We start from the raw sequence: 25,491 nt of genomic DNA on the forward strand, positions 1-25,491 counted from the left end.
ATTTCTGAATTTCAAAAAATGTGTTTCTTTCTTAATGATTCCTCTCGAAAACAGAGTCAGTAAAACAGATTGACTTGGATGTTTGTGTAAGCCACGTTATCTACCTGGGGGATTTTTCAGTGGGGATACTCCAGGATTATTGGTGTGTGATTATACAGATACTAAACACGGTATGAGGACAGAAATGAAGTTTCTCTTTAAAAGATAGTACAAGAATAATTTTGTTTTGGTGCAGATACTTGATTTTTAAGGTAAGATAGAGACACTTGTGGTTGTAGTCATGTATCTTCTCAGCTGACCAGCTCCTCACTGGCTGTGAGGATGTCCCTTTGTACAACAGATTTTCAGAGTGAACATTTTATGAAGTGGTGAATAGAAATAGTTTTGATTATTGGTGAAATTTAATTTTTTTTTAAATGGAAAGTAGTTCTGTTCTTCATACTTCTGAAGAAATACGTTATCTTCCTCAAATTCTTCATCCTAGCAACACTGGGAACATTGCATAAATTTGGTGAAGCAAAACAGGTTCTTTCTGTTAAATATTTACCCTTGCAGCAACTTATTGTTGCAGTTGGAAGCAGGAAATTTTAAAGGAGCCTTTAAGTTGTCATATTGGAATGAAGCATTTCCATAGGAACTGAAGTTGTTAAAATGTTCCTGGAACACTGAACTTGTGTCTGTAGTTCCAAACTTAACTCCTGCATAAAGTTTTGGTTTTCTATTTTGTGTTGCTTAAAAACATGAATCCTCATGTTAAAATGAGGTTTCCAGCACATGTGTCCTTAAACAAAATCAACATAAGCTGAAAACCCTTGGGCCAAAGACTTTCACATTTCCAGTGACTTTGTTTTGGGTCTCTTGGGCTGGGCTTGATGACTTTTTACTGATAACTAAATTAGAAACTTGTGAATGAATTGTTGGTTATACAGTGCTGTGGAAATCAGTCAATAAAACATTTAGGCAAACTGAGGAGGAAATTACACCACAACCTTGAAAACACACAACTAAAAATAGCATGGAGTGCTGTGATTCAGGAGCTCTCTCTGACCAGAAGTGCAGAGTCATGAAGCCACTCCTGGAGGTGGTGAAACTCAGCATGCCTGGATGTGGGCAGGACCTCAGGGATGGGGAAGCTGGGTATCTTGTGTTTGTCATTGTTTTATCTGGGATAAAAAAATCAAACACAGTTCACTTAAATCAGAGGTGCAGCACCACATCTCACGGGGGTGACTGTGCGGGTTGGGTGCTTCTGGGCAACGTGTGCAGGTGCAGAAATGGAGTGATTTCACTCTGACCTCTGTTCCTCCCTCTCCCCCTCACAGCTCTGCTCAATCCTGCCCTTCTCTCCCGTGCAGGACAAATCTGGAGGCCCTTCAGAAGAAGCTGGAGGAGCTGGAGCTGGATGAGCAGCAGCGGAAGCGCCTGGAGGCATTCCTCACCCAGAAACAGAAGGTTGGGGAGCTGAAGGATGATGACTTTGAGAAGATCAGTGAGCTGGGAGCAGGCAATGGTGGTGTGGTCTTCAAAGTGTCTCACAAACCCTCCGGCCTCATCATGGCAAGAAAGGTGAGGGGGTCAGAAGGAACAGCCTGGGGATGGTGTTTATAGAGGATGTTGTCTCTGAAATACAGCGAGTTTATTTAGAGAAATAATTGGTGCTGACACACAGAAATTACTATTTAATGCCAGCTTTCAGAGAAAGGGATGTCTTTCCATCAGTAGGAAATGTTGCACTTCCTTATCCTACATGAGCATCCCAGTTTTTCAGAAGCAGTGTCACATGTGTTAGTAATGAAAGGATTGGCATTTGTTCCTCCTTTTCCTCTCTCACTCAGGAGTAGGAGGCCTAAAAAATTACTGGAAATTATCAATTAGACAAAAGTGGCAATATTCTGTATTCTGGGCAGTAAATTTAGAGGATTGGAAAAGGTATCACCTGTCTTAAGAGTTTCCTTCACAGGCCCACAGCAGAAAAGAGCTCTGGATGAGACTGGAGAAGAAGAGAACTCAAAAAAATGAGAATGAGGGAAAGCAGTGGAGTTCAGTGGCATCTCCTGTTCAGTAGTTCCATCCTGGGATGCAGTTTCTGAGCAGGAAGGGATTTTTCCTTCTCTGAGAGTATTTTTCATGCTTTACAACCTGGAGCAGTTGTGACCTAGTTTGCAAGAGAACTGAGATTTATTTTTTTTTGTGACTGAAATAGCTTGATGTTTTAATTCTCATTTAGTTTACATGAGGAGCTTTCACTTCCTGTCAATATCCCTGGGAACAGAACACTCATCCCAGGTCCCATTGTTTTACTACACTGGGAACTTCCCTTTTTTTGATTCAGAAGTTGAAGACTTCTTTAAAAGACAGTATAAAAGTAATTTTCTTTTTAAGGTGTTTCTTTTTAAGATGGGGACATCATCAACTTCAGCAAAACTAAAGGAAAATGTGCTTGTGCTAAGAATAAACTATGCTGAGGACACTGGCAGTTTGGGGAGAAGCAAAGGAAAATGCCCAGTTCTGAGATGTGACAATTACAAAATGCACAAGTCACTGAGGTTTTCTCAAACTGAATCAATTTAATCGATTTTTGTTTTTTCACCTGCTGTGGGTTTAACAGGACATTTTGACCCAGTTCATGAATATTTGATGCAACTGAGATGTTTGCTGAATTGTGATTTTTCTTCCATTTATTAACCAAACTTTCATTTCCATAATCTTTCCTTTCACATGTGGGACACTCCTGTATTGTATGGGATAAACAGTCTGGTGGGGAAAAGGTACTGGGGAGCTTTTCCTGGGAGCTTCAGCTCATTCCTTGCACTAATGCTTTACAAACACCTGGACAGGTATTTTTCAGCAGCTGCCTCTGAGTCAGTGCATCTTTGACACATTTCTCTAAGGAAAAGTGCTGCAACCAAAAGTTTCTGCTGGAGAAGTGTTTTGTGAAAAGAGGATGGAATTCCTGCCTTTTCCTGGGTGCTGTGTTATAGTGTTTTCCCTTGGCCACTAGTGTTGGATTTTGCCCTTTTTTGACCCAAAGATAGGGCAACTGAGAGGTGTTTTAAAAGCTTTTATTCCATTTTCAGTCTCATGTGAAGGGTGAGAGAGTACCGATGTTATAATTCATAGCATCACAATCAGAAGCCAACTATTTCCTAATTACAATACATTATAAGTGGTTTTTAACCCATCATCCTTTACCTACAAATGACATACATCAGTTTACATACAAATATATACTGTGTGAACCTTCTGTCAAGCTTTAAGAATTCTCTCCAAATCCATTTCCCACACACTAGAAAAGCAAGGATGGATTATTTTACAGTTAAATTGTAGAATAATTTGGGTTGGAAAGGGCCTCTGCAGGTCATGAGATGCTCAAAGCAGAGTCAGCTCTGAGATCAGGACATCTCAGGGCCTGCCAGGTGTTGAAAACCTCTCTGAATGACACAACTCACTCCTGAAGAGTGGATTTGATTTTATTGAGTGGGTTTCTTTTGCAGTTAATCCACCTGGAGATCAAGCCAGCCATCCGCAACCAGATCATCCGGGAGCTGCAGGTGCTGCACGAGTGCAACTCCCCCTACATCGTGGGCTTCTATGGAGCCTTCTACAGTGATGGGGAGATCTCCATCTGCATGGAGCACATGGTGAGTGCCAGGAATGGGTTATCCACTGATGGGGAGATCTCCATCTGCATGGAGCACATGGTGAGTGCCAGGAATGGGTTATCCACTGATGGGGAGGTCTCCATCTGCATGGAGCACATGGTGAGTGCCAGGAATGGGTGATCCACTGATGGGGAGGTCTCCATCTGCATGGAGCACATGGTGAGTGCCAGGAATGGGTTATCCACTGATGGGGAGATCTCCATCTGCATGGAGCACATGGTGAGTGCCAGGAATGGGTTATCCACTGATGGGGAGATCTCCATCTGTATGGAGCACATGGTGAGTGCCAGGAATGGGTTATCCACTGATGGGAGATCTCCATCTGCATGGAGCACATGGTGAGTGCCAGGAATGGGTTATCCACTGATGGGGAGATCTCCATCTGCATGGAGCACATGGTGAGTGCCAGGAATGGGTTCTCCACTGATGGGAGATCTCCATCTGCATGGAGCACATGGTGAGTGCCAGGAATGGGTTATCCACTGATGGGGAGATCTCCATCTGCATGGAGCACATGGTGAGTGCCAGGAATAGGTTATCCACTGATGGGAGATCTCCATCTGCATGGAGCACATGGTGAGTGCCAGCAGTGGGTTATCCACTGATGGGAGATCTCCATCTGCATGGAGCACATGGTGAGTGCCAGGAATGGGTTATCCACTGATGGGGAGGTCTCCATCTGCATGGAGCACATGGTGAGTGCCAGGAATGGGTTATCCACTGATGGGAGATCTCTGGTGCCTTGTAAAGGCTGAGCTGGAGCAGAATGACAGATTAAAGCAGGGATTGATTCCAAGGATCTCCTCCATAGACCCACCTTGGGCAGCACCAGAGCCCAGCCAGGGCTGCACCCAAGATGACCCAAAATGGCCCCAAAATGCACGGCCGGGCACAGGGCTCTCCCTGGGATCAGCTCTGCTCCATTTGCACCTTGCAGTTCATTGTCCCAGCCCAGCTTTAGCCCAGGCACTCCCACCCTGCTTGTTTTTCTCTCTCCAGCCCACGGGGTTTGTGCTCCTGGGCTGAGATTTGGCTCATTTGTCCTTGGTGCCCAGCTGGAGCAGGAATTGTTTTCTCTCCCTGCTCTGTGCACAGAGCTCACCATCCCATAATGTGAAGCCCAGACCCACCCACTAAAGCAGCACAGAATGTGAAAAATATAAAAGCTAAAATCTGAGGCATCATCTCCATCTGCATGGAGCACATGGTGGGTGCTCAGAAAATTTATTTCCTGGGAGTTCTCCCCTGGGGTTGTTCCCTGAGCCTTCCTGCAAACCCTCAGTGCCACCAGCCCTGCAGTTACCCAAGTTCTCTTCTCTAAAGATGTGGTTTGGATTTACTCTGCAAATCAGAGGCTGGGATTGATAGGAGATGTTTCATCCCCTTCTCCAGTGTCTGCCCTGCACAAATGTAGCTTCCCAATTGCTTCTTTTTTATCCTTTTGTTGTATTTCAAAATATTTACCCAGTCCTGCTACTTAAACACTTGCTCTGACTGGGGTTCAGCTTTGTTTTTTCTGCAGAATGAACCAGATCACTGATACTGCAGCTGTGCAGATTCTATTTTTTTTCTTATTTATATGAATCCATATTTTGTCCCTTTTTTAAATGTTACAGAAAATGCAAACATGAACAACAGTGAGCAAGCCCAGAGGGATCTTACACAACTTTTTTAATGCCAAAAAAATTTTTTTTCACCGTGTTTCATTTTAATACAAAGTACACATTCTTCTCGACATCTGTTTGCCTTTCTCCAGCCATATGGACTCAAAACATGAAAAGTAAATTTTCTGTAATTAAGGGACAGTTGAATTTGTTGCCTCACTTGGTGGAGGTTTTTAACAACACAGAGCACAATACAGCCAAAGACCTCTTTATTTTTTCCCCTGAAAAGAGCTGTTTCTTTGGAGAGAAGCTGTATTTTTTCTGGAAAGTGCATGTGATTGTTGTAATGCTTCTGTGGTCCCTCAGAATTTTGAGAAGGAATCGATGGTTGCTTAGGAACGAGCGCTCACCATGCGGGCTCCAGGATGTGGGAGCCCAGGGGAAGCTTGCACCCCCAAAATCCTAACTCCTGCTGGGAATGGGAAATCCAGCTCTCAAAATTGAAAAGAAGAGTGAAAAATAGGAAAATTGGTGGTGAAAAACTGTCTGGGCATTGCTGGAGAATATGTTAAATGTCACAGATGTGCACAGCTGCAGTTGCTGAAGGAGCCTGTGTGTTGCCACATTCCAGAGGAGAAATAAAAGGCCTAAAGAGTCTCAATTTATTTGTCAATGAGAAAATCACCAGCAGCAATCAGGGTTTGTAGGTTCCTAAGCAGGGAATAATATATCTGACAGGGAATATTATGTCTGACAGCAAACATTTTCCATTTGAGAGAAGGCAGGGTGAAATCTGGTGGCTCAGTGCTGAATCTGGTCCAAGCCAGACTGGGTACAATGTTTTACACGTAGAACAGCTGATCAATAAGTTATGAAATCAAAAGAGAGGTGGCTTATCACAGTCTTAATTTATGCTATTATTATGCTATTATATTATCATTATTAGACTATTATTATAGTCATAATTTATTATTATGGTCTTAATTTAGCATTAAGCTTAATGCAGATCATTGGTAGAAGTTTTTGGTCTCTTTTTGGATAAAAGATTGGATGAAAATCTCCAATGTGGGTCTTTTTTTTTTCAGTTGCTACCACTCAGAATTCTTATTTTTAGCAGTGGGTTACAAAACCTAAGCAGGATTATGAACAAAAAAGTTGGAGGTGGAACAGGCATGGAACTTGAGTGTTTGATATTTTTAGGTACCTAAATTCAAGATCAATGCCTAACTTTGCTTAGCAGCAGGTATTTAACAGGCAGAAGGGTTGGAGGCAGCTCCTGCAAGACACTGAAGGCTGCAACCAAGACGAGGCAGCTGAATTGTGTTCAGCCTTGTCTAGGATCAGAGCTGCTCCTCAGGGAAGGGGAAAAAGGCTCTTTTCTGTAACAGAATTATGGTTAATATACCAGTGTCTCAGCAGAGACAGCTGTCCAGAAATTCAGACTGGTTTAAGAGATTTCTAGAGATATTTTTTTCTGCTGGTGTATTTTTAATCAAGTGTGGAGTATGTGGGTGTGTTTTTTACAAAAATACGTGATCAGATAAGTGTTTATATACTTCCCTTCTCATAAGACTTGTAGATTTTAGTCCTCAAATAATAAACCTTTGTGTTCAGTTTTTTTGCTTTCACCATGTGTAAATGTTGATGGGAACTTCCAAAGGGGAGGTTAAGGCAGAAGACAATTAATTACTCCAGCTGGATCTTTATGGCAAGCATTGGGAGTTATCCAGTGCTGATCCAGACAACAGGATATGGTTTTAAATTGGAGAAATAACTTTCCAGTTTCTTCTTTGATTGTATATTCTCTGCTCCAGAGAATCCAGACCTTATGCACAAGTCTATTGTTGAATCAGTTGCTAAAAATAAACAGCATTTTTCCCAGTTTTCCTTTTGAAAAGCTCTTAGCAACAGTGGGATATATTTGCCTTTGCTGGGGGTGTGTGTGCATGCAGGCAGTTTATTTAATCTAATAAACAAGGCCATGGCTTACCAGGAACCTTCAAAACATTTTCTCTCTCTTTTGGTTCTTTCTGTGCCACACCATCCTTGGAAGAGTCACCCTGGACCTGCAGAAGTGACAGAGGCAGCTCCTCCTGGGCAGGGCCTGCTCTGGGACAGGACTGGGGCAGGGATCTGAGTTCTCTCATCATCCTGGTGTGCCTCTGGCAGCTGGAGCTGCCCCTGGATCCCTGGCAGTGCCCAAGGCCAGGCTGGACAGGGCTTGGAGCAGCCTGGCACAGTGGGAGGTGTCCCTGCCCCAGGATTAGAGGTCCCTTCCAGCCCCAGCATTCTGGGATTTTCAGAAATCTCTGTCTCTTTCAGTATGAGGAGTTTTCAGCCTCATAAATCAGGGTCAATAAAATCTTTTCTTTCTGTCTTTGGAGGGGGAGGATTATGGTGGATGGATGTGCCAAAAACAAAAAAATGCATTGGGCTGAAAATTACAGAAAGCTGTGAAATCCTTCCTGCTTGCTTGCCCCTGTTTGTGGACAGTGCTTCCTTAAGGAGATCCAAACCATGGAAGTGCTGCTCTGGAAGAGCATTGTGTGCAGTGTTTATTTGAGTGGATGTTGTTAGTGGCCACATGTTTATTTAAAATAAACACAAACCTGACTGATTCCTCCCGAGGAGTGATTTATTTATTTCAGATTTGCACCACAACAATGTTAAAGCAAACATGAAGAGCAACTTGGGGTTTTTTTAAACAAATTAAAGCTTCAGTTTACAGCCCTGCTTAAAATATTTTAGAGCAATTTGATTCAAGCTTGACTATTCAAATATTTCTTGTTAGGATGGTGGCTCCTTGGATCAAGTGCTGAAAAAGGCTGGGAGGATTCCAGAGCAGATCCTGGGCAAAGTTAGCATTGCGGTGAGTGGGGCAGGGGATGGCACCTCTGGGGCCTGGCTGGGCAGTGCCACATCCAGGGGGCTGGGGATGAGGGAGGAGGGAATATTCCCAGGTTTTTCAGTGTGTTTTTTCATTTTTCAGTTTCTCTTTGTACGTGGTAGCTGTGGGCACTGGAATGAGTAACACATTCTGGGCTGTGTGCTTGGAGTTGCTGCTTTTGGATCAGTTGATGCTTCTGGATGAGAGCTGAATTAACACTTCCTTATTTTTCAGTATTACCTTTTCCTCTCCATTCTACAGCAAGAATGTGTGCAGAGCTCTCTGTACACAGAGCTCCCAGGAAGGGATTCAGCTTATTTTTCATTTTTCTAGTCCGAGCTGGAGGGACAGATTAAAAGTCTGTGTTGATTGGCAGTGGTTACATTTTGGGGTTTCTGTTAAGCTGCATGCATTAGGAATTCTTGTGCAGACAAAGCATTCAACTTTCTCTTCTGCTTCCTAAATTAATTTGCTTTTCATTTGTCTCTAGGTAATAAAAGGACTCACATATCTGAGAGAAAAACATAAAATAATGCACAGAGGTGAGAGAAAAGTTTGTGTTGTAACTTTCCTTGAGAATGATTTTTATTCACATTAAAATTCCTCTTTTTTTTCTATGCTTGGTTCTTTATGGTTCCATATGACTTTGGTTCAAAGGGTTTTTCTTGGGCAGTGTAGGGCAAACTTTTTGTTTTAAATCCAAATCTCTTCCCATGATTATCAGGTGTCTTCAGCTTCTGTCTTCCTGCAGCTTATCTGGGTTTGTAATCCATGCTTGAACTGCTGTTCTTGCATTTTATGTGCACACAGAACTTGTCTGTGTTTGAGACTGACTGCAGTGAAAACCCCTGAGCTAAATTTCATGTGACTGTTCAATAGTCATTGCCATGAAAACTTTTAAAAGAAAGTCACTTTTTCCCCATGTGTCTTACATGCACATGCTGCTTATTGAGAGCTGTCATGCAGAACTGCATCCTTTGCATACTTTAAAGCAATTAAAAACCATGGTGAAGCTGTGTAAAATGGGAGTGTTGCTTATCCTGGGTATTTACTCACTTTAGAATAAATGTATGAAATTATTTTCTGCTTTTAGTTACCCTTTTTAAAATCCAACTCCTCCATTAATCTGTTGCATGTTCCATTAAAGAAGCATGACCCTTGGTGGAGTAATAAATCCATTTTTGCTGCTGTGGGTGTGCTGTGCAGGTGGGGCTGGAGCAGTGCTGGTGCCCTGTGTGCAACCCACAGCAGCTGCTGGGCAGCTTTGGGCCACAGAGAATATTCAGATTATCAAATATCTGCAGCAGACATTAATGCATGTCTGAATTTACATTTATTGCCCAGACCAAAAAGAGGAATCAGCAATCCCAGCTTGCACAAGCTGTTGTAGGATCACCTTACACATGAAGTTGTGTTTATCACACATTCCTGGTTTGTGGGGTTTTTTTAAACCAATATAGCTCTCTTGTGGAGCCGGGAGGTTGGAGGGAGACTCTAAACATTTCTGGTGACAGTTTCAAAGTCATTTGTCTCTGTTCAGAGCATAAGGACTCCAGGGAAGGGAGATCACCTTATTTTAGGGCACCCTGGAAGAGTTACTGCTGCATCTTGTCCTCGAGTCAGCCACAGCAGTGGGTTGTTACTATGTTGGTGCCTGGGGCTTTTTTTAGGTTGATCTTGCTCAACTGAGACAGCAGTTTTTATTTATTTATTTCCAGCTTTACCACCTGTAAATCTGATCAATCCAAAGTGAAGCCCTCCTGATCTTGTTTAAGTGCAGCTTAACCTCACGGTGTTTGCTATGGCAGAGACTGCACTGCAGGTTCATGGAGAAATCAGAAATTCCTCTTCTGCATTGCTTCCAGTTGTCCTGGCTTGGGTGTGCCCTGCAGTGCACAGCTCTATGTCCTCGTGGTGCTTCTTGTTTTCCAGCCCAGGTTCCCTCCTGTGTGCTCTGACAGCAGCAGGAATTGGTGGCCTTGTGCACTCCTTGCAGAGGCTGCTCTGTGATCACATCACACCTGTGGTGTCTGATAAAGAGGGAGCCAAAATGACATTCTGGGAGTTGATCATGGCCACTGCTGGCAGCTGAAAGGAGAATCAGTCAGAGCAGTGAGTGCTTCTCCCTTCTCTGGACAGCCAGAGCCAAACTTGCAGCTTCTGTCCTCAGTGCTGTCCGTGGGTCTGTCTGTGCCACTGAGCTTGTGCATCCTTTGGACTCCCCTTATGAAGGCTGGGGTGCAGGTGAAGCTGCTTCTGGCAGTTTTTCCAAACTGCCTCTCCCTTGGATCCCAGCTGAGATAAACAGTGCTGGTAAAAGCACTTCTCCTGTGCCTGTGTCAGCATTATTTTATACACAGCTCTGACAACTGGAGATTTCTGTGCTTTGCTTTCTCTCCTGCACTGACAAGGTGAGAACAGCACCTCACATGGGCTGTTTGTTCTCACTCATCCATCCCTGGGGAAAATGTGTGCACTTGGTGGGCTTGTTTTCAGCAGGATTTACTGGACTTGTGCTGTGGGGAGAGTGGGTGACTTAAAAATGAAGAGACATCCCTGTTAAACGTGAGAACACAGCAACAAAGGGCCAAAAAATCTGTTCTTAAATCTAAAGACAGCCAGGCTTGTGAGAACTCATTTGCAGGAAGGAATTTATTCCACTGCTATGTTTTATTACTTGTGTGGCAATATCAGCAAGTCTGGAATATTTAACCCAAACTGCTTCCATGCACAGCTGTGTCCTGGACTAACTGAGGAGCAGTGATCACTTGTCATTCCAGACAGCTCAGGGAAGGAGGTGTTGGGGCTTAGTAGAGCAGGAATGGAAAATACAGTTCTTTTCTAGAGGAGAGTAGAGTTCTTTTCTAGAGGGTTTGCTCACGTGGAGCTCTGTGCTTTGTGCTCTGGTCCTCTCTGAGCAGACAGGAATGAAATCACAAAACCTCTGGAAGTTCAGCTGGTGGGATCCAAGGCACAGGACAGGAAGGGGTGAGAAGCACAACGGTGCTGGATATTTTAACAATCTCTTCTTTTTCTGTTAAATAAGGATATCTGTGGTGCTGTCTGGAGTTGAATCCTCTCTGGAAGGTCTCTCCTTGCAGGGAAGCTGCTGTGTAAGGGTTTGAACCCCAGCTGGAGGCAGCAGCTCAGGGAAGTGTCACTGCTCTGTTCCAGGGCTGCAGTTCCAGAGGGTTCTTGTGAGATCTTGCCTTGACAAATGGGAACTGATTGGAAAATCCCAAAGATGTGCTGCAAGACACCTCTCTGCTCTGTGTCTGCTCACATGTCTGCTCTGTAGCTTGTACAGAGTGAATTCTGGCTGAAGGTGTTTTAACAACATCCAGGGCCACCTTTCAGAATGAGCCTGTGGGGCAGAGCAGAGGAAGGAACCTCTCACTGAGATTATCAGGCATTCTGGAAACTTCTCTGTGTTACCAGCTCCCTTTGCAGTGCCATAAATCCATCCCCCTGGCAAAGGACTTCTCCAGAATTCTCTTCCTGGCTTGTCTGGGGTGGTGTATAAAATATCTTCCACTTTCTTTAAAGCTGAAGTGCTTACATAACACATTTTGTGTTCCTTTTGTCTGTTCTTGCAAGTTCCAGCATACATTTTGCAGGATGCCTTGGCAGTCCTGTTCCTCTGGCAGTACAAATCTCTGGTTTCCAGAGAAACTGCTCAAGTGCTCAGAGGCTCTGGAGTGAAAATAGAATAGGTGCTACATTTAGAGGGGTGGAAATGCAGCAGCCTTCCAAACATCACACTGATCACATGGGGTGCCTTGTGTGGAAAATGAAAATACTCCAGGGAGGAGAAGCTTTGTGCAGGAATGCAGAGAGGAGATGGGGCTGTGCTGCTCTGAGAGCTGCAGTGTGGCATTGCCACCTGCAAAAACACTGAGGGGAAAGGGGAAACCTTCAGGAGACCAGGGGGATTCTGAGACTTCAAGATGCTCGTAGAGAGAATTGTTTGGCACTGGCAGTGGAATGGTAATGATTTTTTCTTTGCCATTTAATTATGAAGAATCATTGAACTCTAGAGATGAAAGTGAGGATTTACATCTTTGTTTTGAGTTTGTGGCTGTGCATTGGTGAGCAGCACAAACCTGGCTGGCTGTGGTTTCTTCAGGCTCTGCTGTGCTCCCAGTGTGTTTTGTAGACACTGTGTTTTCCACCTTGCTTTTGCACAGAGCTTTGGGTGCAGATTCCTGTGCAGCTGGGAACCTCTAATCTCTGCTTGCTGCTTCCCTGCTCCAGCTGCTTGGGCTCTGGCTTGGGTTGTTTGTAGCTCCTGCTAGAGTTTTAGACTGCTAGGTCGAGCTCCAGCCTGGATCCATCCTTGCCACAGTGAAGGGTCCCTGTGGTGAGGTCTCAGCAGGCAGAGCTTGCCCAGAGCAGGCAGAGCTTGCAGAAGGTGCAGCTGTGTGCCCAGCAGGCCAGATCCTCCCCCAGGGGTGGGCAATTGAAAGCAGCACACACAAAATCCCTGCCTGGATTTTCCATCCACAAATCAGAGCAGGAAACTGTTCCTGGACATTTCACTTGCCTGGAAAGAGGCAAAAACATGGAGCCACAATTTCCCCAAGTAGATAATTATCCAAACTTGGTGTTACTCCTCAAAAGGAACTGGGGGGAGACAGCTGGAATTGTTTTATTTTCCCCTCCCCATGGATCTTGCTTTGTGAGGGATAAACCTCCTGCATGGAGATCTTTGTCACATCAGTGTCCTCCTCCCAGGGACATCCCAGCCAAAGGGCTGCTCCTGGAATAGATCTGTGCTTAAAAGTGAAAAGCAAATGAAAATGTGACAGCCACAGACTTCTGAGTCTGCTCTGAAGTGAAATCATGATTCTCTTTCTTCAGAACAATTTCCCAGTTCCCTTTTTTCTGCAGCATTACTCGGCCAGTGTGGGCTGTTGGTTGCTTATTTTGATAATGGTTGGTAATGACCAGCCAAGCAGTGAGATACAGTGAAAAACCTCCTTGCAGTTATAAAAGAAACACTGAACACTTGTTCCCTGTACCTTTGCATTCACAAAGAGCTGTTATTAGTTGCTAAGCTACCAGTGACCCTTATTAAATTTCCATTTAGGAACAGTGATGAATTCAAAATTGTGAGGGGGCTCTGTCACAGGAAAAAAAACAACCTCCAATTATTTTAAATATACATTTTCAATAATAGGAAAATTATTTTTTCAGAGCTTTAAAAAAAAAAAAAAACAAACAAAAAAACCCCCAGATCTAAACCAACAAACAAACCCAAGACCACCACCCCAAAAACCCCAACAAACCCAAACCCAGAGAGCAAGATCCCACTCCAGGAAGTGTTTGGCCATGGGGTGATTTATGCCTGTGTAAATATGAAGGAATGATAGTCTGGCTGCTGTAATTCATTGACCTTTGTAAAATAAATATGTAGGGCCTCTCTGTTGATCATTTCTAGGCAAAGCATCGTCGTTATGCAGGAGTTACACTGTTGTACACTTATTTATTTCAAAGGAGACCATTTATCTGCAAGGAGGATGGGGAGGCCCAAACCTAATACTTAAAAGCCAGGAAATAGGGTGAAGTCAAATAGTGTGAAATCAAAAAGCTGACAACCTTTCTTGCATGTGTAATTTTGAATATTTCTTTTTATTTGTCTGTAGTTAAGTAGAAAGTCTGTGAGGTGGACCTGGGAGGGACCCAAGTCTCTGATTATTGCCAGAGGAGGGCCAGAATTGTGTCACAGAAGGGAAGCAAAGGGAGGCACGTGAGAATTCTCACCTTGCACTGTCAGATTTCCTGTTTTATCTCCTAAATCATCCTTTTTTTTTTTTTTTCCCCAGATGTAAAACCATCCAACATTTTGGTAAACTCTAGAGGTGAAATCAAGCTTTGTGACTTTGGTGTCAGTGGGCAGCTGATAGATTCCATGGCAAACTCCTTTGTTGGCACACGCTCCTACATGTCTGTAAGTACAGATTTAATCCAGATTACCCAGCTCTGAGTTTGTTGGGGTTGAGTTGTCCCAGTTCTGGTGATCTAACAAGAACCAACTGTTGCTGTTCCTGGTTCAGCTCTTCCTGCATTCCAGGAATGTTCCGGTGTCACATCAGATTGTGTGTGTGGGGGAAGAGCTGTTGCAGGAAAAGCCAAAAACCTGGAATGCTTACAGCACAGCAGAAGAGCTGGGGCTGTGTGTGCTCTGCAGAACCCAGTCAGTTGTTGCCTTTGGGGTTACACACGTTGTCTCCCAGAAAAGCCCAGTGTTTATGGCTTGTTTTCCTTGGGTTCTCCCCCCACTCCAGCATTTGCTGGGCTGGCTCTGCAGGCAAAGTGCAGCCACAGGAGAAGTCCTGGCAGTGGGCAGGGAGTTAATCTGGGGCTGTTCCAGGGTGTTCTGTGTCCCTGGGGATGAGGAACACCTTGGAACTTCTTTCCAGACCAGCTCTCTGTGTGATGTGCAGGCCCCAGCTCATGGCAGTGGCAGCTCTTTTGTTCTCACACACCTTTGCAGCACACCATGAACTGCTGCTCTTGTTCCCAGCTCTGGCTGGAGGATTAGAACTGTGTGGGCTTGGGCTTGCAGGGAAAAGCTTTAATGCTGCTCTGTTCAGCAGGAGCCCTGCGTTGTCTTTGTGTCATTTCTCCTTGGTGACACCTGAAACCAGGCTGGGCTTGAAGTTCTCACCTCTGGGGGCTGTCGCTAATGAGCAAAACCAAATCCACAGCTCAGCTCATCCATGCTCCTGCCTTGCCCTGGCCCCTCCAGGAGCAGGGATGAGAGCCAAGTGCTCTCTGCCTTCAGTTTTCTTCAGTTTCTTGTTTTTACAGGCTGAGGGTTTTACCTGGGGAGTTTTACTTGGCTCTCTGGCATCCCAGACCAAGCCACGAGGGAGATTTTGTCCTGTAGTGTCTGAAGGATCTTCTCCTGCAGCAGCTCCCTTTGCACACTTCTATACACACAAAAGCAGACAGAATGATTACATGCAAACATCTCTTTTCACCACATGGAGGTGTGGAAAAACAACACTGTTTAACTTGAACAGATTTCTAGATTTTAATTCTATTTATATTTATATTACAAGTGCTCTCTCTGTTTCCTGCTCTTTTTCATCCACCCACCTTCCTGTACACTTACATTTTATGAAAATCTTGGGATTTGGACATTTCTATTGCTGTCCAGCAGCTGTGTAGTTTGTCCAGATGGCTTTGGAACTGACTGAGGTGGGACACTGGAGAAAACTCAAATATCATCTCAGTAAATGCTACAAAACAAATTAAACAAAACTATCACCCCCTTATGGCAGAGGGAGGAGGCTTTACTGCATGCTCACATTCTCTGAGAGGGGGTTTCAGATTGCATATGTATTTTTCCAAAACATGCATGAAATCAGAAGGATCTGCACCATTTTGGTAAAATATGAGCTTGATTTTAAAAAGAGTCCAGAAAAGTGAATGTTTTCTTTGAGAACTCTGAGTAAAAATGGACTTAAGGGTGAAGTAGATGAATGTATTAATAATTTCAGGAGCCATATTCAGCACTGAACATAGGCTGACAAAGCAGGTGCTAAAATGAAGCAAAAGGAGTTGGTGCAGCACTCATCTGCTGGTTTTGGCAGAAGCAGGAGGTGAATACACTGCTCAGAGCTGAGGATCTCTGAAGCAGTGGGACTGGAATAGTCAGATACACTTCTGATCATGATGCAAAAAAATCCCATACCTAAATATCTTTACAGTGTGTGAATCTCCTAAAGACAATACAAAATGGATTTTGCCTGCAGAGCCTTGTGTAAGAGTTCCATTAGATGTGTGCTAAAGAAATAAAACAGCACTTAAGAGAATAATTTCTGAAGAGTCTCACACTCGTATGCAGTGCTGGAATGTTTGGGGAACTTCAGGAAAATACAAGAAGTCACTCATTTGAGCATGCTGTGCTAATAAGTTGGGGTTTCATGCTTTAACTGATCCAGGTTATTGCAGAATGTCATTTTTTGGTAATTCCTTGTCACAAAGCTGCCTGTCCTCCCCTCCCCTGTGTTTTGCAGCCTGAGAGGCTGCAGGGCACTCACTACTCGGTGCAGTCAGACATCTGGAGCATGGGGCTGTCCCTGGTGGAGATGGCCATTGGCAGGTACCCCATCCCCCCTCCTGACTCCAAGGAGCTGGAGCTGATGTTTGGCTGCCCCGTGGAGGGGGATTCTCCAGTCACAGAGACCTCGCCCAGGCAAAGAGCGCCCGGCCGGCCCATGAGCTGTGAGTCACAACCCTCACCCTGACCCTCCTGCCAGCTTCAAGGTCCTTTTTATCTCATCCTGGGCTGCACAGAGGGGATTTAAACCTTTACAGAATCAGGGTTGTGTTGGGCACCTGGCTCAGCTTCCCTGGGAGGAGCCCTGTGGGAGCAGAGCACCAGAGACCTTTGGTTGGTGGTTCTTGTGAGAGCCCCAGCTCTGAGATGTTGGATCCCTGGTGGGGAGAATTTGAGACTTTCTGTGCTGCCAGGCACTGACCCCCAAGAGAGCACTGCATTTGGCCTGTGGAGAAGGCTTCCAAAATGGAATGACAGAACTGGGATTGTGGGTGTGGAGTTTAAATAGAAATGGGTAATATCACATAGTAAAAAACTTAGAGTTTAAGGTTTTAGAATATAGTAATATATATATATATAAAACAAGATAGAACTTTTAGGGCAGAATTCCTAGGGCTAGTCCTTCACCTTCTTCTCCATGGGTTTGGGTGGTTTTGTGTAATTGTCTAAAAAAGTCCACATTGCAAGCCACAAGTAGTTATTAGGTTAAAAGTAAAAATAATTGAAGTGTGATTTCTTAATTAGACAGTTTGTTCCTTGTAGAGAGAAAGATAGAACTCCATTTTTAGTTTTTTGAAGTGCTGTAAAACTCACAATTTGTGAGACTACAGTATAGATAAGAACTAATAAACATCTGAGTCTGAGCAAGAACTACCATCTCACACATTTAATCCCAACCTTAACAAAAAAACCCAAAAACTCCACAAAGTGGTGCCCCATGTGAGAATCGAACTCACAACCTTCAGATTTCATCATCTGATAAAAAACTGATACAAACCCAAAAACTCCACTCTGAGATCCCAGTCTGGTGCTCTGGTTTTCTCCAGGGTGCTGATCCCAGTGCAGCAGGATGATCCCAGTGAAGTGAATGCTTTGGGTCAGACCTGGAGATGTCTCCTTGCATGAAAGCATTTCCCTGCTGCACCCTTTCTCTGTAAATCTGCTGGGTGCCAGAAGTGGCAGACCTGGGCTTCCTAAAGCCATGGAGGGAGAGTGACACTGATCCCAGTTTCTCCAATTTCTCTCCCATTTCTTGCCAGCCTATGGATCAGACAGCAGACCCCCAATGGCAATCTTTGAACTTCTGGATTACATCGTCAATGAGGTAATTTATAAACTTAAAAATCTGCCCTTCACAACTTGAACTCTGAAAGCATCCTGGAATTTGGGGTTAGTGCTGTTTAGTCTGGTTTAGCCTTATGGCTGAGTCACAATTGTCTTCTCTTTCAAATAGCTAGGCCACAAGGCTACTTGGAGATTGATATGTTAGAATGGGCTGTTTCCAGTATTGTCACAAGTACCACTGAAACTTGTGTGACTCCACTGCTTGTGTTCTTCAAAAAAAGACAAAAGCATGCTCATGTTAGCTGACATGTGTAGCAGCTGGATAACAATTGTTCCAGCTGGATGAATTATTGAAAACTGTCCAGCCCACCCATTTGAAAGGCACAGCTGGTGTCTGGGTCCCTGCATTGCCTGTGCCACTGAGAAATTGATAAATTGCTTCTGTAACTCACCTGCTTGCACAATTCTCTCAGATTACAAATCTGTTTTGCATATTACATAAACCCCAATCTGCCAGCACTAACTGGGAATGGAGTTAGCATTGAATCCCTTCAGCTGCTGTGGTCCTGTACTGCAGCATCCCTGAGGGGGCCACTTTGGGCTGAAGAGCTGCAGTAGCTCAGAGTTTGGCAAGATTTTCTTGTGCCACCTCTGATTTAGCACAAACTTCTCCAGCAGGAGCTGCTGCCTCAGCACAGGCTGTGCTCCAGTGAGGGAGGGGTGCAGGCCTTGTCCCTGCCCTGTGCAGAAAAGTAACTCAGTGTAAGGATGGGAACTTATCCCTGATCCTGTGGCAACTCCTGGAGGACAAGGCAGTAACGTGCAGGTTTATGCACTTCTCCTTCTTTATTTGTCAGAATTCTGCCTGAATTCAGAGCCTGAACAAACCATTCCCAGGGACAGAAAACTGACATCAAAAGGATTATGGAACTAATGATGTGCAGGGCATCTTCCCTCAGCACTGTGGAGAATGATGGTGCTAATTAGTGCTCTGAGCCTTCTTTAATGAGACCTGAGGCTGTGCTCACCCCATCCAGGTGTGTACGTGGAGAAAACAGAACAACCAACCAACCAAACCCAGCAAAACCCACCCCATACCAGGGAAAGTCTGGTTTAGTACTGGAACTCCTGAAGTCCTGCAGCTGGGAGTAATGACCCAGGTCAGACAGGGTGGCACAGCTTTGCTCAGATGGGGGACATGGAACTGTCCCACACTGTAACATTATGCTGAATGATTGCTGATTTTAAAATGTATTTATTTCTTTACAGCCACCTCCAAAACTGCCCAATGGTGTCTTTGGTTCTGAATTTCAAGATTTTGTTAACAAATGGTGAGTATTTTCTTTGTTTTCTCTGTGGCTGAGTGGCAGAGGGACACCTGGGCTCAGCTTTGTCAGGCACTTGGCAAGCAGAGTACCTGCTCCAGGCCAGGGCAGATTTAAGGATTGCAATCAGCATAATCAACCCTCTTTGGGTGTTAATTGCCTCAAGTTCATCTCACAGGCAACAGGTGCATCCAGAGGAGCCCCAAGGCTCGGGGAGATTTCCCTCTTTAGCCCTGAATTTGTGCTGCTCAGAGCAGTCCTTAGGGAGTGGCCCCCAGCACAGCCAGCTTCTGCAAGGCTCGGGCACCTCCTCCTGCAGGGCTTGGCCACGGGGTGCACAATCCTGCAGGCTCCAGGTGGTTTTCCTTGCCCATGAGCCAGCACCTTTATCCCAGCAGCCACTCCCCCATCTCCTCACTTCCCCAGCTGCACCTCAGTGGTGCCAGCTCTGAACCAGTGCTAAGGGGGGCAGCTCATTGCAGTCCAAAAGTTTGTTTATTTATCAAATATCTCTATTTACAGCTTCCAAAAAGAAGGACAGTCATGCAATAGCCCTACTTGATCCTGAGCTTGAAGAACTTGGGGCAAAGAAATGTGAGGGATAAAGGGGTTCATGTTGTATTAGTTGAAATGGGATTTACCTCCCCAGCTTGGTTTAGACACTCATCAGTCTCAGACAACTCAGGATTTCTTACCTGGAGCTGTGGAACCCAGAGAAGGGAACTGCAGGCTCCCATCTCTGTCTGAGAGGCACCTGGTGCTTTCATTGAGTGGTGTCATCAGACCAGAGCAGGGCAGCCAACAGGACACGACTGGAGCCTTATTTAAAAGATAATGGAGTGTAACTTGTGCACCACTTTGTGTTTTCCCAGTTTAATTAAAAATCCTGCTGAGAGAGCCGACTTGAAGCAGCTGATGGTGAGTGAAGGTTTTTAATTTGATCTAAAAGCTCTTTCCCAGGCAGGTTGGATTCCTCAGCTGGCCCAGAGCAGGTCAGAGCAGTGGCCTCGAGGGTGGCTGGTGGCCCATGAGCAGCTCAGCTTGAGCAGGAACAGCTTTACTGAGCTAGAGATCAAGGGGCTGCAGGTTTCACACCTCCTACAACAGGGACTGTCAAGGAGACCAAAAGTCTGGTGGGTTGTGGAGACTGCCATTTGATAATCACAATTAATTTACAAAAGAATTCTCTCTTGACTCTATTAGTTAATAATAAAGCATTGATTAATGCTTTTAGGAGGACAAAGGAATAAAGCTCCACATACCATATGGACTAATTAAATACATTTTTAATCATCTGTTGTGAAACACAAGATTTGTCCCTTTTTTACCAATTATGTCTGGCAAAATCTGTAGAACTCAGCACACATCCTGCATTTTTCCCTGTGTGAAATAACCATATCAGTCTCAGTGCATCTTGTTATGGTTTGAAGTGTAATGCCAGGACTTCAGTTGTACTGCAGGAAATCAGGTTTTCCCTGCCCTGACCCTGCTGCACAATAATGGTGCAAAATGCAAAGAGACTTTTTATTACAAAAAGCCTTTTAGTGCCCGGGCAGACATTTTCCAGAGTATTCCCTTGAGTGGCTGAGTCACATCCTCATCACTTCTGTGGTGCAGCAGGCAGGGGCAGGATTCCCCTGGGACGCTTTGCCTGGTGCTGCCTGTTCTGCCTTTCTGTGGCAATTCCTCCACGTGCTCTGGGAAGTTTCACAGCTCCATTGCTCCAAGTGGATTTCTGGGTGCTCCTGAGGGCTGCTCCTGAGCAGGCTGAGGGCTGCCACCCTGACCCTGTTCTCCTGTGCCCAGATCCATGCTTTCATCAAGAGATCCGAGGCGGAGGAGGTGGATTTTGCGGGGTGGCTCTGCTCCACCATCGGCCTTAACCAGCCCAGCACCCCCACGCACGCCGCCGGCGTCTGAGCCCGGGGCCAGCTCCTGGACTGTACCTCTGGTGACAACCACGCTCTCCTGGTCCTCTCTCCTCAGCTTGTACCTGTTCCAACATGTCTTTCACCTCTTGAGGAAGAATGTCTTGATAGCATGTGCCAAAACGGTTTTAAATCTCGTCCTAAACTAATTGGTATCGTTCCGGGTTCCGTCGTTCACTGACCAAATGTAAGCTGTGTAAGTTCCAGTGCTTGCTGATTTTAGGTGATTATGGATATTCTTTCTTAATGAAAATATCACTGGGGCAGGGGGGGGTTGGCCCCTGGCTTGTTTGAACTTTATCAAGACTCTTTGTAAATCGTTGGTACTTCAATCATGCTTTCCCTGAGCTCCCCGGGATCGGGATGCTCCGAGCCTGTCTGTGAGCATGCTTTGCTGCTGCCCAGCTGTTCCCAAAAGTTAGGCTCCAATTTTGCTGTTGTCTAGAGATCTCTCTCTTTGCAGGTGAAGAAGGCAAGAGCCCTGCGTTTCTCAGAATGCACAGGGCAATATTCTAATTGTAGACTTGTTCATATTTCTATATTTATTTTTCAAACATATCATCATCCTTGGATTTAGTGATGTATGTCTTTCTAATTGATTTTTAAAAGTTAGTTCTTGGAAGTGTCCTATGGAATCAAGACAATGATCCAAGCACTTTGCTTTCTTTTAACCTAAAGAGTCATGACAACTGTGTTTAGTGTCTAAAAGTGTATGAAAATCCTTTATTGTTTTATTCTCTCAGATGTTTAGCAATGGGTTCTCTTAATAAATATATTATCAAGTAACTTTTTGAAGCTTTTTTTAAAACTTGACCAAGGCTTTTAATCTGGTCACTGCACTATAAATATCAGCTCTTTGAAAGGATGCTTGGGATGAGGAAATGCCTGAAATTCTTCCCCAGAAGGAATCCCCATCAGCGGGCCATGAACTTGCACATGGCCAGAGATCAGGTATCAAAGGGCTGGCACAGCAGAGGCAGGAAATGACTCATTGACAATCCAGGCCTTCCTCCAGCCTGTCCTGGCTGCAGAGACCTGAAGTGACAGCTGGGAGGGTGAAAATTAAACTCTTTCCTGAGCTTTGCCTACACCCAGCAAACAGAGCCTTTTACTGTTTGCTGAAAGAAATGCACAGCAAGGTTTGGGAGGTTCAGCTCCCACTTTGGGTCGTGCCCCCAGACAGCAATAATTTGGGCACTGCAAGCACAGTTGTAAGGACAGCAGGAAAAGAACTTTATTGCAACATGCACTAGAACTGGGCTGTTCAAATCCAAAAGCACTCGTTCACAAAAGCAGCAGGAATTCTACCCATGAAAACTACTCTGGACCATGCTGGGCACAAATAACACTTTTCAACAGTCAAAATTACCCTTTGGAGTTGAAATGTGCCAAGAAAGGCCAGGATGGCTCCTGAGCTCCTCCCAAAGCAGCTCTTCACACACATCACTGCAAGGGCTTATTTGACCATGGCAGTTTTGGCTCAGACTTTTGGGGGCTTCCTACCTGACAGGCTTGGGAAAGCTTTGTTAAACAATCTCTTCCCTCCTGTTCTGCATTCCTTCATTAAGACATCCAAAACCCCAATAGTCTTTAGTACAGGATGAAGCCACATTTACATCCCAGCAGTTTCCATTGGTACAAACCAAACAAGAGCCAAATTAACACTCATTAAACAGTGGCAGGAATTCACTGGAGGCTCAATGTCAGTTCTGACCACCTCCAGGACACCAGACACTTTTCCAAATGCAAGAATTGTGAAGATTTCACATCACTTTCCATTTATAACTCAGTTCTTACACTGCTAATGCTCCTCCTTGAGAATCACATGAAAGCAGGCGACCTGGCCTTGATTTATGAGGTTACAATGAGAGAAAAAGGAAATAACACCAATTCAGGAGTATTAGCTTAGTACAAGCACCACAGATCATTTCTTAGTCTACAATTTGTGGACAAATAAAAAGCTCCTTGGCTGCTGTTCTGAAGGAGCAGAAAATCCTTCTCTGGGACAGACTGACAGAACTGAAGAGCACCAGGGGGACAGAGAGACCTCCCTGCTGTGCTCAGAACTGGGCTGACACTGGGAGGACTCTGGGAGTAACTCCAGCTTCCCATGGAACTGAGAACACAGCAGCTGCAGGCTGGAGGCAGCCCTGGACACATCTTTTCTCACCTGTATCCTAAATTGCCAGTTTGGGCAAATGAGGTTAGAGTGTAATCACTGGGGCAGCAGCTCCAGGACCTGGATTTGTTTCTCACATCAGGAAGTGAGAACAGACAAGTTATTGCTTTAGTGCACGTGTTAATTGATCAGCTGCTCCTCCCTTCCACATACAGAGATCTTGTAAGAGCTACATTAGGTTTGAAATGTGGAATGGATTATGCTACATATTTGTGCAGCAGATTTTCATTCTTTCAACATCTGAGTCAAGATGTGCCCAGCCTGGGAAGTTCACGTGTTCAGTGTCACTGCCCTCGACTCTGATATGTCAAGCAGTTCATACCCACACAGCACAAAATGGAAATCACTTGGTGAGTTTCAGATGAATGAAGAAGAAATTCCTGAGTCTCTATCAGAAACCATCTCTGATTTTTTTCTCTCAAGAATCAGATTCCTCCTCCTCTTCCTCCTCCTCCTCTTTATCATCCTGAAGACTGAGGTGTAACTCTGTTTGATTGATGGCAGCCTCATTGTCCATCTGCCCAAGAGTCTGTCAGAGAAAAGGGCTGATTACCAATCCTAGCACAGACACCAAACATCTCTCAATCACTGTTAATTAAAGATCCCAGAGCTAGAAGTGCTGACTGAGAGCCCATCACAGCCACAAGGCCCTGATCTGCATGGAAAGCTGCACCTGGGCCAGGCTGGCCAGGTATTGAGTGAGAAGCAGCAGCACCTGTGCCTCCATCCCCAGCACCGGTGCCACCCCAGGGTCACAAGCATTGCACAGAATATTTAACACGTGGGGGACTGAAGCTACAGCACACAGGTATTTCCCAGTCCCCCTGGAAACACCGTGCTGCTTTTGGGGATGGGGAAAGGTGAAACCCTCACAACAAACCAGGAGCAAAACGGACATTTTACAGCTGAGTTTGCAGTGATGAGAGCATCCATGAGCTGACACGAGGAGCTGCACAACCCAGCCCAGCTCATGCTGCCGGCCAGCCGTGGGGCCCCCTCCGAGCCCAGGGACCCCCTTACCTGCTGAGTGTCCTCGGCCAGGGCTGGCAGGGGCACGGGGACGTTCTCCTCGCCGGCCCTGATCATGGACTGCAGCGCCAGCTCCTCCACCTGCAGGGACCGCACTGAGCACTGCGGGCACTGTCACCAGAGCCCCGCACACCCGGCACACCCCGCCTGCCTGACACTGCCCACGGCCCTAACGCTTCCCACTCGGGACTCCGGGGTTTTACCTGTCAGTCTTGGAAAAGCTTTGTTCAATCTTCTGCAATTCTGTTCTAAGCTCCTTTATTATGATGCGCACAGTCTCTAAACCCAAGTAGTCTTCAGTTCCACTCCTCAAACTATCCCTTCTCCATCCACCAGCTAAGGCAAACCATGCACTCACGTTTACCTCTTAGCGATGTAACATACTCACAATTACATTTATCTCTTAATGTAGTCTGCATACACTCACATTTACCTCTTAGAGATGTATCCTGCTCATACTCACATCTATCTGTGAATGTATCCTGCATACACTCACATTTACCTCTTAGAGAGGTATCCTATGCACACTCACATTTATCTGTGAATGTATCCTGCATACACTCACATTTACCTCTTAGAGAGGTATCCTATGCACACTCACATCTATCTGTGAATGTATCCTGCATACACTCACATTTACCTCTTAGAGAGGTATCCTGCTCATACTCACATCTATCTGTGAATGTATCCTGCATACACTCACATTTACCTCTTAGAGATGTATCCTGCTCATACTCACATCTATCTGTGAATGTATCCTGCATACACTCACATTTACCTCTTAGAGATGTATCCTGCTCATACTCACATTTATCTGTGAATGTATCCTGCATACACTCACATTTACCTCTTAGAGAGGTATCCTATGCACACTCACATTTATCTCAGTGTATCCTACATGCATCACACTCACATTTACCACTTAAGAGACATCCTACACACACTCACACATTTATCTCTTAATGTACATATACACTCACAATTACAGGTACTTATGACAGATGTATCCAACACACATTCACAATTACATTTACCTCTTTTGAGATTTACCCTGCACAGTCACATTTGCCTCTCAGAGCACCGCAGGTGGATCCCCCTTTCCCAGACCACCTGTGAGCAATTCCCTGCTCCCTCCCCCAGCAGCGATGGGCGCAGGGCCCAGCCCGTGGCGGAGCGCGGCCGCGCAGGGCTGAGGGGCAGGCCCGGCCCCGCCGCCGCTCCCGCTCCCGTCCCCAGGGCCGCCCCCAGCCCGGGGTGTCCCCGGGGTGTCCCCGCGCACCCGCAGCCGGCGGAGCTGGTCGTGCAGCGCCGCCTTGACCCGCAGCAGCGTCTCCTCCTCGCGGCGCAGCTCCTGCAGCCGGCTCAGCATCGTCCCCGCCGGCGCAGGAACCGCCCCGCCCCCTGACGTCACGGCCCGCCCGCCTGACGTCACACCGCCACAGCGGCGCGCAGCAGCCGCCCCCGCGCGGCCACCGCCGGTCACTGCACCCGCGGTTCCGGGCTCAGCCACGCCGCCCTCCTC

At 45.6% G+C, this 25,491-nt stretch overlaps 2 protein-coding genes across 3 annotated transcripts in view; one reads left to right on the forward strand and one right to left on the reverse strand.

The window, feature by feature from the left end:
- Positions 1-21,547, forward strand: part of MAP2K1 (mitogen-activated protein kinase kinase 1) — a 33,810-nt gene extending 12,263 nt beyond the window's left edge. Inside the window, exons 2-11 of one of the 2 annotated variants that reach the window (XM_059858714.1) lie at positions 1,323-1,566; positions 3,495-3,641; positions 8,058-8,135; positions 8,644-8,695; positions 13,979-14,103; positions 16,181-16,388; positions 17,484-17,548; positions 18,778-18,839; positions 19,706-19,751; positions 20,640-21,547. In XM_059858714.1, the coding sequence (XP_059714697.1) occupies positions 1,323-1,566; positions 3,495-3,641; positions 8,058-8,135; positions 8,644-8,695; positions 13,979-14,103; positions 16,181-16,388; positions 17,484-17,548; positions 18,778-18,839; positions 19,706-19,751; positions 20,640-20,753 (1,141 nt within the window). In that variant the 3' untranslated portion in view covers positions 20,754-21,547. The remainder of the gene's footprint in view (positions 1-1,322; positions 1,567-3,494; positions 3,642-8,057; positions 8,136-8,643; positions 8,696-13,978; positions 14,104-16,180; positions 16,389-17,483; positions 17,549-18,777; positions 18,840-19,705; positions 19,752-20,639) is intronic. The other variant, XM_059858715.1, reaches the window with a different exon arrangement.
- Positions 21,548-21,970: 423 nt separating this feature from the next.
- Positions 21,971-25,394, reverse strand: SNAPC5 (small nuclear RNA activating complex polypeptide 5). Its single transcript, XM_059858717.1, has 3 exons — positions 25,249-25,394; positions 23,961-24,050; positions 21,971-23,469 (listed from the first exon to the last, which is right to left on the reverse strand). Exons 1-3 carry the CDS (start codon positions 25,336-25,338, stop codon positions 23,359-23,361), a joined length of 291 nt encoding a protein of 96 aa, XP_059714700.1. The 5' UTR covers positions 25,339-25,394; the 3' UTR covers positions 21,971-23,358.
- Between the last annotated feature and the right edge of the window lie 97 nt (positions 25,395-25,491).

Source organism: Haemorhous mexicanus, chromosome 13 (genome assembly GCF_027477595.1).
Source record: "Haemorhous mexicanus isolate bHaeMex1 chromosome 13, bHaeMex1.pri, whole genome shotgun sequence".
Lineage (NCBI taxonomy): Eukaryota > Metazoa > Chordata > Aves > Passeriformes > Fringillidae > Haemorhous > Haemorhous mexicanus.